A 12,398-nucleotide genomic window follows, 5' to 3' on the forward strand; every position below is an offset into this window, starting at 1 on the left:
TTTTTACTGCTCATAGGTAGTGCTGAGTTCCAGGTTGCGTTGATAGGGAATGTGTGGTATGGAACATGGTTATATACGTATTTGAGCATTTGACCGCAGCGCCCTCTCGTCTATAAATGTTGAGCCAATGCATGCAAAGTTTAACGCGATTATATACGCATTTGACCGCAGCGCCCTCTCCTGTATAGACATTGAGCGGCTACATGCAACGTTTCATCCATGCCATCCCTAGCTCTTGAGTTACTACCACATCTCAGAGCCCCCTACTCGTCCCGCAGTCGTGGCCGAGTGGTTAAGGCGATGGACTAGAAAGTCTCCCCGCACAGGTTCGAATCCTGTCGACTGCGCAAGCATTTTTTCTTTTTTTAAGAAGACAGATGGGATGGCAATCGATGTGAGCACGGACGCCGGACAAGACAAATAAAGCTGCAGTGGCAAAGCAAATACTATTAGCAATCAAATGCTTATTTTTTTTACCGAAAATAGAAAGCTCTCATGGAAGCCTCAACATAGCTGTCAGCATATTGCTAACTTAGATTTTTACAGGCTTAGATGCCAAGTCTCTTAGAATTTATGACATTGTCATTTTTTTTAATCATTTTTATATTACTAGAAGTCTTTTCTGGTATGTATATCTGACACTAGAATATAAAAACACAAGTTGTATGTGTTGAAACAAAAACGCCTATCATAAAATACCAACAAAGTGCCCATGTTCGTACAAGCACCCACTATCGACTTTTACAGGCTTTGAAAATCATGAAAAATATAGATCAAGCACCAGCTCCCCCATGTCATTGGCACAATTTTCTCGCATTTACTCCGACAGACTTTAGTGAATGAGAAGAAAGTAAGAAAAAACTTGCACCCCTATGTTTCATGGGCCCCCAATTCAACCACACACTCTTTGTGCCACTTTTTCTTCTTTTTTTATTGTCCCCGGTCTGTTTAAACCGATAAAAGTACGGTGGGGGAGGGGGAGACAGTTCTCTCGAAAAAGAAGAAAAAGAAAGCAAACACTTTTGACAAATGTTTCAGACCCCCCCCCCCCCCTCCCCGAGCACTTCTTTCTAGTAACATGACACTTTCGCTAATATTTTTGTTGGGCTACAATTGTTTTTTTGTGTTCCTTTTTTACTTTAAATTTTAGGACCAGTTTTTTTTTTTTCTAGTTTTTAAGATTTACAGGCAAGCAATAAAAAATACATGGCACCTGTATTTTTTTTTTTTTCATTACAACTACATGCCTGTAAGTCTTGCTTAAATTATTACTTGCCTGTAAATAGATTAAAATCATCTGGTGGGCTAGTTGGATATACCTCTTGGTAAAATTAGCGTAAAGACAAGGGAGGAAGAACGTGGAGACTCTCCCCTGTCTCTCCGCTCTCCCTCCCTTGTCTTTGCGGTAATTTTACCAAGACACCTGTCCTGGGTTCAATCCCCACCCCTGCCCATTTCGATCTGGATGAGCATCGTACCGGCGTGCGGTCGTGTATCACTACTGCGTGGTGCACGTTAAAGACGCCAGGCTAGCGATTGTACTGCACTGGCTAAAGTGCTTATATACGGTGGGTAACAATGTCACCATGTCCTGGCAGACTAAACTCCTGCTGTATAAACAACTAACAACTAATTTGTTCTGTTTTTTCACTGGCACCTGTGAAGATTCGATCTTTGTCACCGAAAGCTTTCTAGATATTCAATGCTGTAAATACTGTGCAGTTCACATTTTCTCTGTCATTATTTTTTTACAAATAATACTGCAAAGTATTTCATCTTTACTATTGGCTGCCATCTTCTTTTTTGTCGTTCGAACTGAACAAGCGCCCATGCCTCCGTTTCATCCGATTTTTGCCGCAATTTGGGGGACGCCTTCTTGGTATTCTACAATAAACATGCAAAGTTAATTTTCTATTTTAATTGTTTTTATGTAAAAATATATGATTTGAAGAAATCCCGAAGCTGAAAAATGAATGCTAAAGTCTTCAAACACCCGAAATTCATTAATGCCGAACAAGCACCTGATAGTATACACTTGAGGCCTTAAAAAAAACATGGCTCTAAAGCCTGTTTTCAGTCTGTTTCTTCGTAAGTGACACAGTTGACATAAAATGCAGTTTCTGCCCAGGCCAAAGCAAGACAGTAAAATAAGCTTCATAAAAAAAAACAAGTGAGAGAGAAAGAGAGGGGGATTTATACGTACCAGTGAGGAGGTTAATGAGAGAGTGATTTGTCCTCGAGTCAGGTTCATAGCCAGCACCCTCCAACAAACTGCGTAGAAGCACCTGCTGGTACAGCTCGGAAAGCCACGTCGCCGAGAGGTAAACCAGGACTCCACTGCCGTGCACTTCTTCTATAAACTTCTCCTGGGGACGAGAAGTATGTCGACGTATATCAGTTCAAAAATAGGGTTTCCACAAGCTTTTTTCTGGTATATATTCACAGTGTTCTTAATAATCCATGTTGAGAAGTGAGTGAGCACATAACTCGAGTAGCCTAATCTCATGTCAGAAGCATGCCAAGACTTGCAAGCATCATGACAAGGATAAACAACAAAATGTTGAAGTTAGTATAAAACCATTAATCCTGGTGCATCCTGGAAATATTATGATAGATTGCTGAATTTGAAAGACAAGAGGTTCTTCCCCTCCAGGGGGCCCAGGATAAGATTGCGGTAAGGCTCAAGTCAGCTCCTGTTATTCAACAAAATACATGCTACACTATTCATTGAAAGTATATATACAGTGAAATCATCTTATAACGATAATAAGAAAACCCGAAAATTCAATCGTTATAACTAGGGTTCCGCGTTTTCGGTTTTTAGTTTTTCAAAATTCGGCGTACTTTTTTCGGTGTTTATTTTAAAATTCAATTTTCGGTTTATTTCGGTGTATATTTATTCCCAACAATGTTTACCGTTTTTTTTCGGTGAATATGAAAGAAACACAATCGGACACCGGATCAGATGATCCTTGTAGCTGTGATATTTGTGATCACTCAAAAAATAATGACACATATACAAGCGTCGTCTTCGCTACAACTTTCGTCAGGACACACCTCAAAATCGGGGAATTCGCAGGCATAATCTTCAGCGCGCTTCTTTTTCCTTCCCATTCTGACGACGTGACCGTCTGAGGTGATGACCGTACAATGACCAGTGGAATGGCAAAAAAAAAAAGAAATAAAATCCATTGTATTTATGTTTTCGACCACAGGGAAGTTTGAGAGAGGGTGTTAAGAAAGGTATTAACGGCTTTCCTCGATGACCTCTGAAGTGCATGAAGCGAAAAACCTTATACTAGCCCACATCCAAACTTTTTTTTTAGGACCGGGAACTTGACACACTAAGCCCGATCACAGAAAGGACACACATGTCCCGCGAAGGCCAATCCAAGACCTCTTTTGTTGCAGGTTGAACCTTGGAAGAGGGCAATTACGAAGGCATCGCACAATGTCAAACCTTGCAAAGCCCTCCCCTCTCTCTCCCCCTCCCCCACCATACTTTTATCGGTTTAAACAGAAAACGCCGAACCTACAAACTGACGTTTCTCGGTTAAAACCAAATTTCTGAAAATGATTTCGGCGTACTTTTATCGTTTTTTATCGGTTTAAACCGAAAACTACGAACCCTAGTTATAACCATTTCTAGTCTAGAAACTCTACAAACTGATTGTTATAAGCAGTACATCGTTTTATGTGGTATCGTTATAAGTGGATTGCACTGTATACACGGGAAAGTATTCAGAACTTTTCAATGCCCACATTTATACATCGGTGAATCTAAGTCAACCTTCGAATGAAATTATGGTATTACAAAATTTTTAGATGTGAATAAATGCTTTAGAATATTTCCAAATATGCTTTAAAAATTAGTTGTGAACTTCAAAATAGAATTGGGGTGAGCACTATTCTCTTCCATCTGTAGAATTTTCTTCACAAAGCATAGTTTAATTTTACTCAATGAGCTTGTCACAAACACCATATTATGGTAAAACAAGAATTGCAAGGTCCCCTGCTTAACCCTTTCACTGCCGTTTTTTACAGCGGAGCTGTTAAGGGCTAGTTTCCCCTGTATCGTGTCCGTGGACAAACAAATGTCGACACAAAACTCAAGACAGCTACCGCCACCTGTGAAAGACGGCGACAACCAGACAATCGGCAGGCCGGTTGTCTGGTTGCCGCCGTCGCTCATAGATGGCAGACACCTTTCCAGCCTTTCCACTCTGTTTTTCACCAGAGTGGAAGGGCTGAATTTCCTTATGTGTCACCCTAGAACTTGTCCTCGAGGTCGTCTAGATGTAGTCCTTGAGGTTGTCCTCGAGGTCGTCCTAGATGTCCTCAAGGTCGTCCTCGAGGTCGTCCTAGAAGTTGTCCTTGAGGTCATCCTAGACGTTGTCCTCGAGGTTGTCCTAGAAGTTGTTCTAGACATCACCCTTGAGGTCATCCTTGAGGTCGCCCTAGACGTTGTCCCTGAGGTCATCCTAGGCGTCGTCCTCGAGGTCGTCCTAGAAGTCATCCTTGAGGTCGTCCTAGACGTCGTCCTAGACGTCATCCTCTAGGCGTCGTCCTCTAGGCGTCGTTTCTGAGGTCGTCCAAGAAGTCGTCAATGAGGTCATCCTAGATGTCATCCTCTAGGCATCGTCGAAGACGCTGTAAAGATAACAGCTTAGCTGGTCCTCCATCTTCACGTGAAGTGGAACGGCTCTAAATTTTTTTTTTTCATTTTTTTTAATGCTTTTTACTTCCTCCTGGTTTCTTTCCACAGGTTGGTTCAGCGAACATTTCATGCTAGTAACTCAGCAATGGTGCTCTTCCTTGCTTGTGGTATCAGCATTATGAAAGCCAGAAATATGTAGAATCACCTGCAGTCGCGTCTTTCCACTGGTGAATATGGGACCAGTTCGCCGACGTAAATGAAACAAGTACTTGGCACTCAAAAAGGTCTGTCGGCTCAACAATTGCGTCCATGACATCCCGCGTGAACAAGCCACTTAGATACCATAAGCTGCTTCATTGTTATCGCTTTCAACAAAGTCAGAGATGATCAAAAGTTCATAAATTATTTTGTCCGTCAAAAAGCGGGCGCACGTGCCACGCTGATGCGCCATGGCTGCACTGCTGAGACGAAGCGGAGGAAGAAAAATGCAATCCACTTGTTGCCTAAAAATTAACCTTCAAATTAACCAAAAAATCTCGAAAGTGGCAGGGAGTGAGCTTAAAGCGCAAAACAAGTATACCATAAAATCCCGTAAGGGCATTCATTCCAAGTAAAGAGATAAATGGTGAAAGGCATAAAGTGGGCTATCTTTTGGGATGAGACAGCAAAACTGTATCAAAAAATTACCGCATCTCCACATGCTGAATGATGTTGATTGGGGCAAAGCTCTGGTGGTGCTAATGATACCGATTTACAGCAGCTTCTCGCGCCCTGGCCTCCGGAGCAGCTTGTTGTTGCGTAGACGTTGAGCCGCAGCATGCCGAGCTTTTCCTTCGTTTTCATCCTCATCAGAAAGAGAATGTGGTATAGAACGTGGTTATATACGGGATTTGAGCATTTGACCGCAGTGCACTCTCGTCTAGAAACGTTGAGCCAATGCATGCAAACTTTAATGCGATTATATACGCATTTGACCGCAGCGCCCTCTCCTGTATAGACGTTGAGCGGCTACATGCAACGTTCCATCCATGCCATCCCTAGCTCTTGAGTTACTACCACATCTCAGAGCCCCTTACTCGTCCCGCAGTCGTGGCCGAGTGGTTAAGGCGATTGACTAGAAATCCACTGGGATATCCCCGCACAGGTTCGATATCCTGTCGACTGCGCAAACATTTTTTTCTTTTTTTAAGAAGACAGATGGAATGGCAATCGATGTGAGCACGGATGCCGGGCGGACAAGGCTAGACCCTAAAGAGCTTCGCCCCTAAAAATTTATGATAAATACAACCCACCACAAACCACTTGGAAAGAGAGCTGATACCGCAGATCACAGACATGGCAAATTCGCGTTTCACAACGCTATAAACATGCGAGAATTCACTACAAAATCCCGTGTGGCACAAGAAAGAATACCGCAGACCGTGGATGCCGCAGATTCATGTTTCCATGAAGCAATAAACTCGCGTAAATTGGCTATACTTGCTTGCCACGGGAACAGATATTGCACGCGCAGATCACAGACAAAAAACACAGGAACTCACTACGAATTCACGTGTGATGGGAACCAATATTACGCGTGGAGGTCGCAGACAAAACGCGAGTACCTGTTGCAAATCCGCTTGTCACGATTCCTGTCAGACATCGGGTCAACGGGATGAGTGATTTCTCAGGGGAGGGCACGCTTACAAAATTTTACGGTAATTGGGAAAAGCAGGGAGTGCGCGGGGGGGAAGGGGGGGGGGGGAGGGGGGTCAACGAGTTATTTTGGTAGTGGCAGTGAAAGGGTTAATATGTGGTAAAGCACCTTTGTGCTCCGCCCGTCTCTGATAGGACACAGATCTTCAGCGTCAAATGTGATGAGTTCTAGGTCAGGAAACTCAAAATTACTTGCATTATGAAGTCTTTACAAGACCAGCTTTTGTACGACGTAACATTCAATGCAGGCTCCAGGGCAACTTCACCGTCTTTCCAAAAAGGCTTACCTCAGTCAACGGGACGTCAGTGGAGAGCCCCTGGTAATAGCCACTGTGGATGAGCTTCAGGTCGAGCAGCAGGGCAGAGTATGTGGCCAGGTAGATTCCATCAGCATTCACGATTGTGATGTGGTGTGGGCCGTCCTCCGACCCAGAAGGACCAGAATGCTGCTGCTGTTGCTGCCACAGCGCTGGAATTGAAGAAACAGAACCTGAGCTTTGTTCAATAAAACTTTCTTCACCTATCAGCAAACACTACATAAGATTATGCCATTGGCAGGAAGAATGTTGGGTGGCTAGGAGGCTGGGCCAGGCTAAGTGATGCAAGCTATCGCTCGTTATAAAGGGCCCAGTTGTTAACATCTCTCCATCCGTCCATCCGAATAGTCTGGATATGTTCTTTCCGTTTCCACATAAGCAACTAAAATTGGTCAGAATAATAATAATAATAATAATATTTACTCTGGCTCAGGACAGCCATGACGCCGTAGAAAGGCCGATGGCCCATACCCTAGAGATCTGCGATGCCACACAATGCAAGGTTGAACAATCATGAATATGTACAGATGGCAATGACGTAATGGTGTGAAAATCGGATGAATACAAACAGACGGAAAAAGGGGGGTGGGGGGGGGGGGGGGGGGGATAGGGCAGAGGTTTATGGAAACACACTTGAGGCCTGCCGGCAGAGAGCTCTAATGTCCTCGGGGTCATCGGGAATGTCTCCAGTCACCTCGGGAGCAGCGAGCACCAATTCCTGGCTGCGCGCATCAAGCATGACTCGAGGTGGCATAGCGTACGTGCCAGGAGAGGCTCCATCTTTCCTCTCTAGCGTTATTGAGAAAGTCGAGAGATAGTATTCTCCTCCTGAATTATATTATTTTATAGGGAGGTGGAATGCCCAAACACATTTATTTCTAGATATTTGCCTCGTTTAAGGAGTCTTATTGAGTTGCTTCTCTAGTTAGACAAAAAGGTGACTAATTTTAGTGCTTCTTTAAGGCATTGTTAACACAAGAAACAGACCCTTTGCTCAATGATACCTTTGCCCTTCTTATAAAATGGCACAATGCAGTATATTAAATATGGCTTTTATATTATACTACTTACTAAGCATGGGCAAGAAGTGAAATTTTAGTCTGAACCAAATTCAAAGAGGGAAGTGGTTATAGTCAAATATTTTTAGTCAAATATTGAATAGTCGCTGCACCTTTCTCAAAACTTTTCACTACTGCTGCCCTATGCTCCAACGAAAAGCCAGCTGAAATCATGAAGGTTGTTCCCAAGCTTCCACTTGTCCAATTCTATGCAAAATTAGCTATAACTATATTTATGAACTGTAGACTCAAAAATTCTAATGCCTACATTGAGGTGATAAGTAACAACAAATCTGACATAAAACTAAACCTATAAAGATGCCCAGCCTAATTAAAGGAATTTATAAATCTTCTTGCTATATGCAAATATTCTTTCTTCAATTCCAAATTAAAAAAAAAAAAAACACACACACACAAATGATGATTGCAGCTTGTTAGGACACAGCTGCCTAACATATAATCTGGCAGAATAGCCACACCTTAATCTTGAAAATATTTTAACAATAGATATTAACATGTAGTTTTCATTCTTGTTTTTTCTTCAATTGGGGGTGTATGTATGTCTACACAGTCTGAAGTTAGTCTGCCTCAACGGACAACTTGTCTCTCAGCTGAACCGCTAGCCTGGGGTCTTTAACGTGCACCATACAGTTTTACTTCCTATACACCAGGCGTGTGCATGCAGCATCCTACTTGGAAGGTCTGCTATTTCTCCTGAGCACGCGGCTGTGCTCCGGCAAAGCAAGGTTCACGGGATTACAGTATCAACTCTGCAGGTCTTCCTCCTCCTCGGTCTTCCTCCTCCACTTGCATTTGACTACAATCGACTTTGACACGACAGGTATTTAACCCTCTTGTGACGGCTTATGAACGGCTGTGCCACTGCGGATGCGGAGCCTGTTGTAAGCCATCACGAAAGACTTAAAAACCAGTTGTTAGTCTCTCCGGTCCTAAAAAGGCGCAAGTGTGGGAACAGGCCTTAATTCACCATTATCAACACTTCGAAAAGCATGAATATTACAGTTAACCTTGAAAAGAATACTGAATATCATACTATTCAAAACTACTATTCGAAATTTCAAATATTTACACAAACTTACTACTTTCTTAAAAATAACATCAAGACTGCCAGTAAATAGCATTTTATTTTGTTCAATCTAAGGTTTATAAAGGTAAGACATTCAGTTTCATGAAATGTGAAGAACATAAAGCAAACAATCAGACGAATGAGAAATAAATGGGAAAAAAACATTGCTGAAATGTTTTAATATATCTACAGTCACTACATTGTACTGTGTATTGTATAAGTAGTATAAATCTATAAATGCATTTAAAAGTCATCAATTACCCCTCCTTCATAAAATTTTGGCAAAAAAGATATTGCTGTGTGCAGCTTATTAATATATAGTATGAATGAGGAGGATGCACGAACAAATTTTGCTGTTTTATACTAGTGACGGATGTGCCAATTGTATCGCAATCGTCCACTCCTGCTTTGACCTCACAGGTATAGATAACTAGATAATCAAAACAATTGAAGTCACCTTCGGAGTAGTCGCTGGCAAACTGTTGAAGGTCCTGGTCAGCTTCAATGGAGCTGCGGATGTGGAGTAGGCGAGGCAGGAACTCAGAGAGGCGTCCGACAAACTCCCGGGCCGTCTTCCGCTCACGCTCTGCAAACTTGTCGTTAGATTCGAAGAACCTCTCGAGGCGCTCTCTCTCGCTCCGGTTGGCATCCTTCATCAGCGGCTCAGATGCCTTCTCGTGGACAACATGCATATCGTCCGGCTCCTCTCCAAAGTCTTTCTCCGACTGCAGGCAGAAGAAACAAAAAAGTATTCTCATCTTCATGCCGGATGGTAGTAGGTAGGGTGAAAAGAAGACACTGAAAACCCACTGCATCGCTGGAGACTAAAGATAGTCTAGACTCATTTAGTGACAGCAGCAGTAAGTATACACACACAGACACCACTATTTATTGTTTATATCTCATGGCTCAAAACCTGTCTTCGATACTACTTTTCTGGCACCCCATAAAGGGCACCATCTCCATGCTAATGGTGTCGTTCATTGAACACGATAGCACCATGGGTCAATTTACTATAAACCGAAAATGTAGCAAGCGTAGCAGTTTGGGAACAAGATGATACATTTCAAATAGTTCAGTTGTGAAAGTGTATTATACCTGAGATTTATGCTCATAACAGGTGTGAAGTGTAACAATCAATTTAAAATTACACATACACTGGTCAGCCAAAACATTATGGCCACCACTACATCATGGGAATGAGCACACGTAGCTGATGAGCCATCCGTGCTATCTACCATCTTCTGATGCTGATGGCAGATAATGGCTACCAGGGATAGAGAGATATTTTGTCGGCTATGTGTGCGTGTAATTGGAAAAGTTGCTGATTTAAGTGACTCTGACAAAGAGCAGACTGTGATGTCAAGATCACTGCTGACCAGTTACACCTTTTTGTTGCTTGTCCTCCCCACCAGAACCAGAATCTTTCAACAGGGCAATGCTCCATGTCACTAGGCAAGAATTGTGCTACAGTGGATTGAAGAACATGATGATAAATTCCAGCTGATGCCCTGACTACATAACCTGTCAGATATAAGTCCTATTGAGCAGATCTGGGATGTGATAGGGCGCCAGCTCGGAGCTTAGAAAGCACCTTGTCGCAATCTACAAAAATTGTGTGACCTGTGCTTACAAATCTGGTACATTCTTAATCAAGGCACTGACAAAGTACTTGTAGAATCCATGCCAAGATGGGTTGCAACTGTTTTGAGTGCCAAAAGTGGATAAATGTTGTGTTACACGGGTGATCATAATGTTCTGGCTAATGTAGTGTGAATATTCAAATTTTCTAATATAGTAGATTCGAATAACACACTATTCGATGTTCACTTCGAAATGAACTGCGATATTCATACTTTTCTAACTGTTGATCGCAGCAAGTTGGTCCGACGCTAACTTGTCGCGATCAACACTTCGGAAGTGTTGATCGCAGTTAATCACAACGGGGCTAACTGCGACCTAACTTGACAGCCCGTGCTCATCGTTCATGCATTTTCTTCTTCTTGTTTTTTTTGTCGAATTTTAAACTGAATAAAAAATATTAACATATAGCATTAGCAGACTTATAAATCCCCTCGGTTAGAATAGCTGCAATAATTTTGCCATTTCTACACGACAATTCATAAATATAACTATGTTAAATTTAACTGAGCTTAGAAGTGGACATGTGGAAGGTTGGGAACAGCCTTTATGAGTACAGCAGAATTTTCGTTTAGGCATGGGGCACGGTGGTAAAAGGCTTGGAGATCCTATTTGATATTCAATTCGAAAATATTTGGCCAAAACCACTATTCACTTCGAATTCGTTTCAAACTCAAAATCGACTATTTACACATAAATCATTTTGGTGGTGAAGAATATAAATACACAAGTCAAAGGCTCAAAATATCTTGAGAAACAAATATACACTTTAACATCATATATGTTTTGTTGGTTGTTTGAATAACACATTGGCCTCTGTCGGTAATAACAGAAGATGAAGAGTTATTTAGAAGAATGAAAACACAAACAAAAAGACATAACTAACATAACTTGAGCTAAATGCCAACATCACACTTGTCGCTTTGTTTTAGCGAAATTCCAATGCAGTGGTCATGTGCGAATAGTGTATTTTGAGTTCAAAGCGAATTCAAAGCGAATAGTGGTTTTGGCCAAATATTTCTGAATACACACATGAAATAGTTTCTCCAAGCCTTTCACTACTGATGCACCCGGCTTACACAAAACCCAAATAAACCTGTGAAGGTTAATCCCAAGCTTCCAGTTGTCCATTTATAAGGTAATTTTAATTCGGCTATCGTATAATACCGGGCAAGCACCCACTCAAAATTTAGAGATAATCACGAAAAAATGGGGGATGGGTGCTTGTCTGGTCATAAATTTTACATATAAATGTATTGTGCGCATTTTCTCAGATTGTACAAATTTGGGAATGGGCACTTAGTGTGGAATGGGCGGATGCACGGTATTCTATGGTATATTTATGGACTGTGACCTCATAAAGTCCGATGCCTTGGGATGGCAAGTAAACAATGAATTTAGCTTAATATTAAAGCTATAGAGATGCCCAGATATACCTAATTGAGTGGATTTAAAAATCTTGCTATATGCAGATATTCTTTTTTCAACCCTGCATTTGAAATGAACGGGGGTCGTCAGGGCATCTCTGCCTAACAAACATGCACCCTTGCATAACAGTCACAGCTAAATTTTGAAAAATTTACTGCAACGTAGGTATAAACATTCACAAAGTTTTGTTTCTTTTGAAATACACGGGGCGCATGCGTTCACCATCTCGCTTTAATAGTACACTTTTCTCCCAAGCACGCAATTGCGATATTCATACTTTTGCAAGGGTTGATAGCTGTGGGCTTCTTACCCAGTACCGGTGCACTGCAGAGAAGCAACACCCGCAGCCCTCTCTTCCGAAGGTGTTGCTTCTCCGCAGTGCATTCGTGCTCACTAAGAAGCGAGCTCAGAGGGGCTAACCCGCCATGATCAACACTTCGAAAAATATGAATACTAAAGTTCATCTCGCAGCGAATATTGAAGGGTGTATTACTTGACACTACTAATAGAAATTC

The 12,398-nt window shown here is 42.0% G+C and overlaps 1 protein-coding gene across 1 annotated transcript in view; it reads right to left on the minus strand.

The window, feature by feature from the left end:
• The window catches only part of LOC8029617 (brefeldin A-inhibited guanine nucleotide-exchange protein 3), a 174,526-nt gene that overhangs the window by 145,814 nt on the left and 16,314 nt on the right, over positions 1 to 12,398 (minus strand). Inside the window, exons 13-15 of the mRNA XM_040206181.2 lie at positions 9,272 to 9,539; positions 6,640 to 6,821; positions 2,204 to 2,366 (exon numbers count right to left, since the gene is read on the minus strand). Of these exons, the coding sequence (XP_040062115.1) occupies positions 2,204 to 2,366; positions 6,640 to 6,821; positions 9,272 to 9,539 (613 nt within the window). The remainder of the gene's footprint in view (positions 1 to 2,203; positions 2,367 to 6,639; positions 6,822 to 9,271; positions 9,540 to 12,398) is intronic.

This window comes from Ixodes scapularis, unplaced genomic scaffold, assembly GCF_016920785.2.
Source record: "Ixodes scapularis isolate PalLabHiFi unplaced genomic scaffold, ASM1692078v2 PGA_scaffold2__306_contigs__length_199485367, whole genome shotgun sequence".
Lineage (NCBI taxonomy): Eukaryota > Metazoa > Arthropoda > Arachnida > Ixodida > Ixodidae > Ixodes > Ixodes scapularis.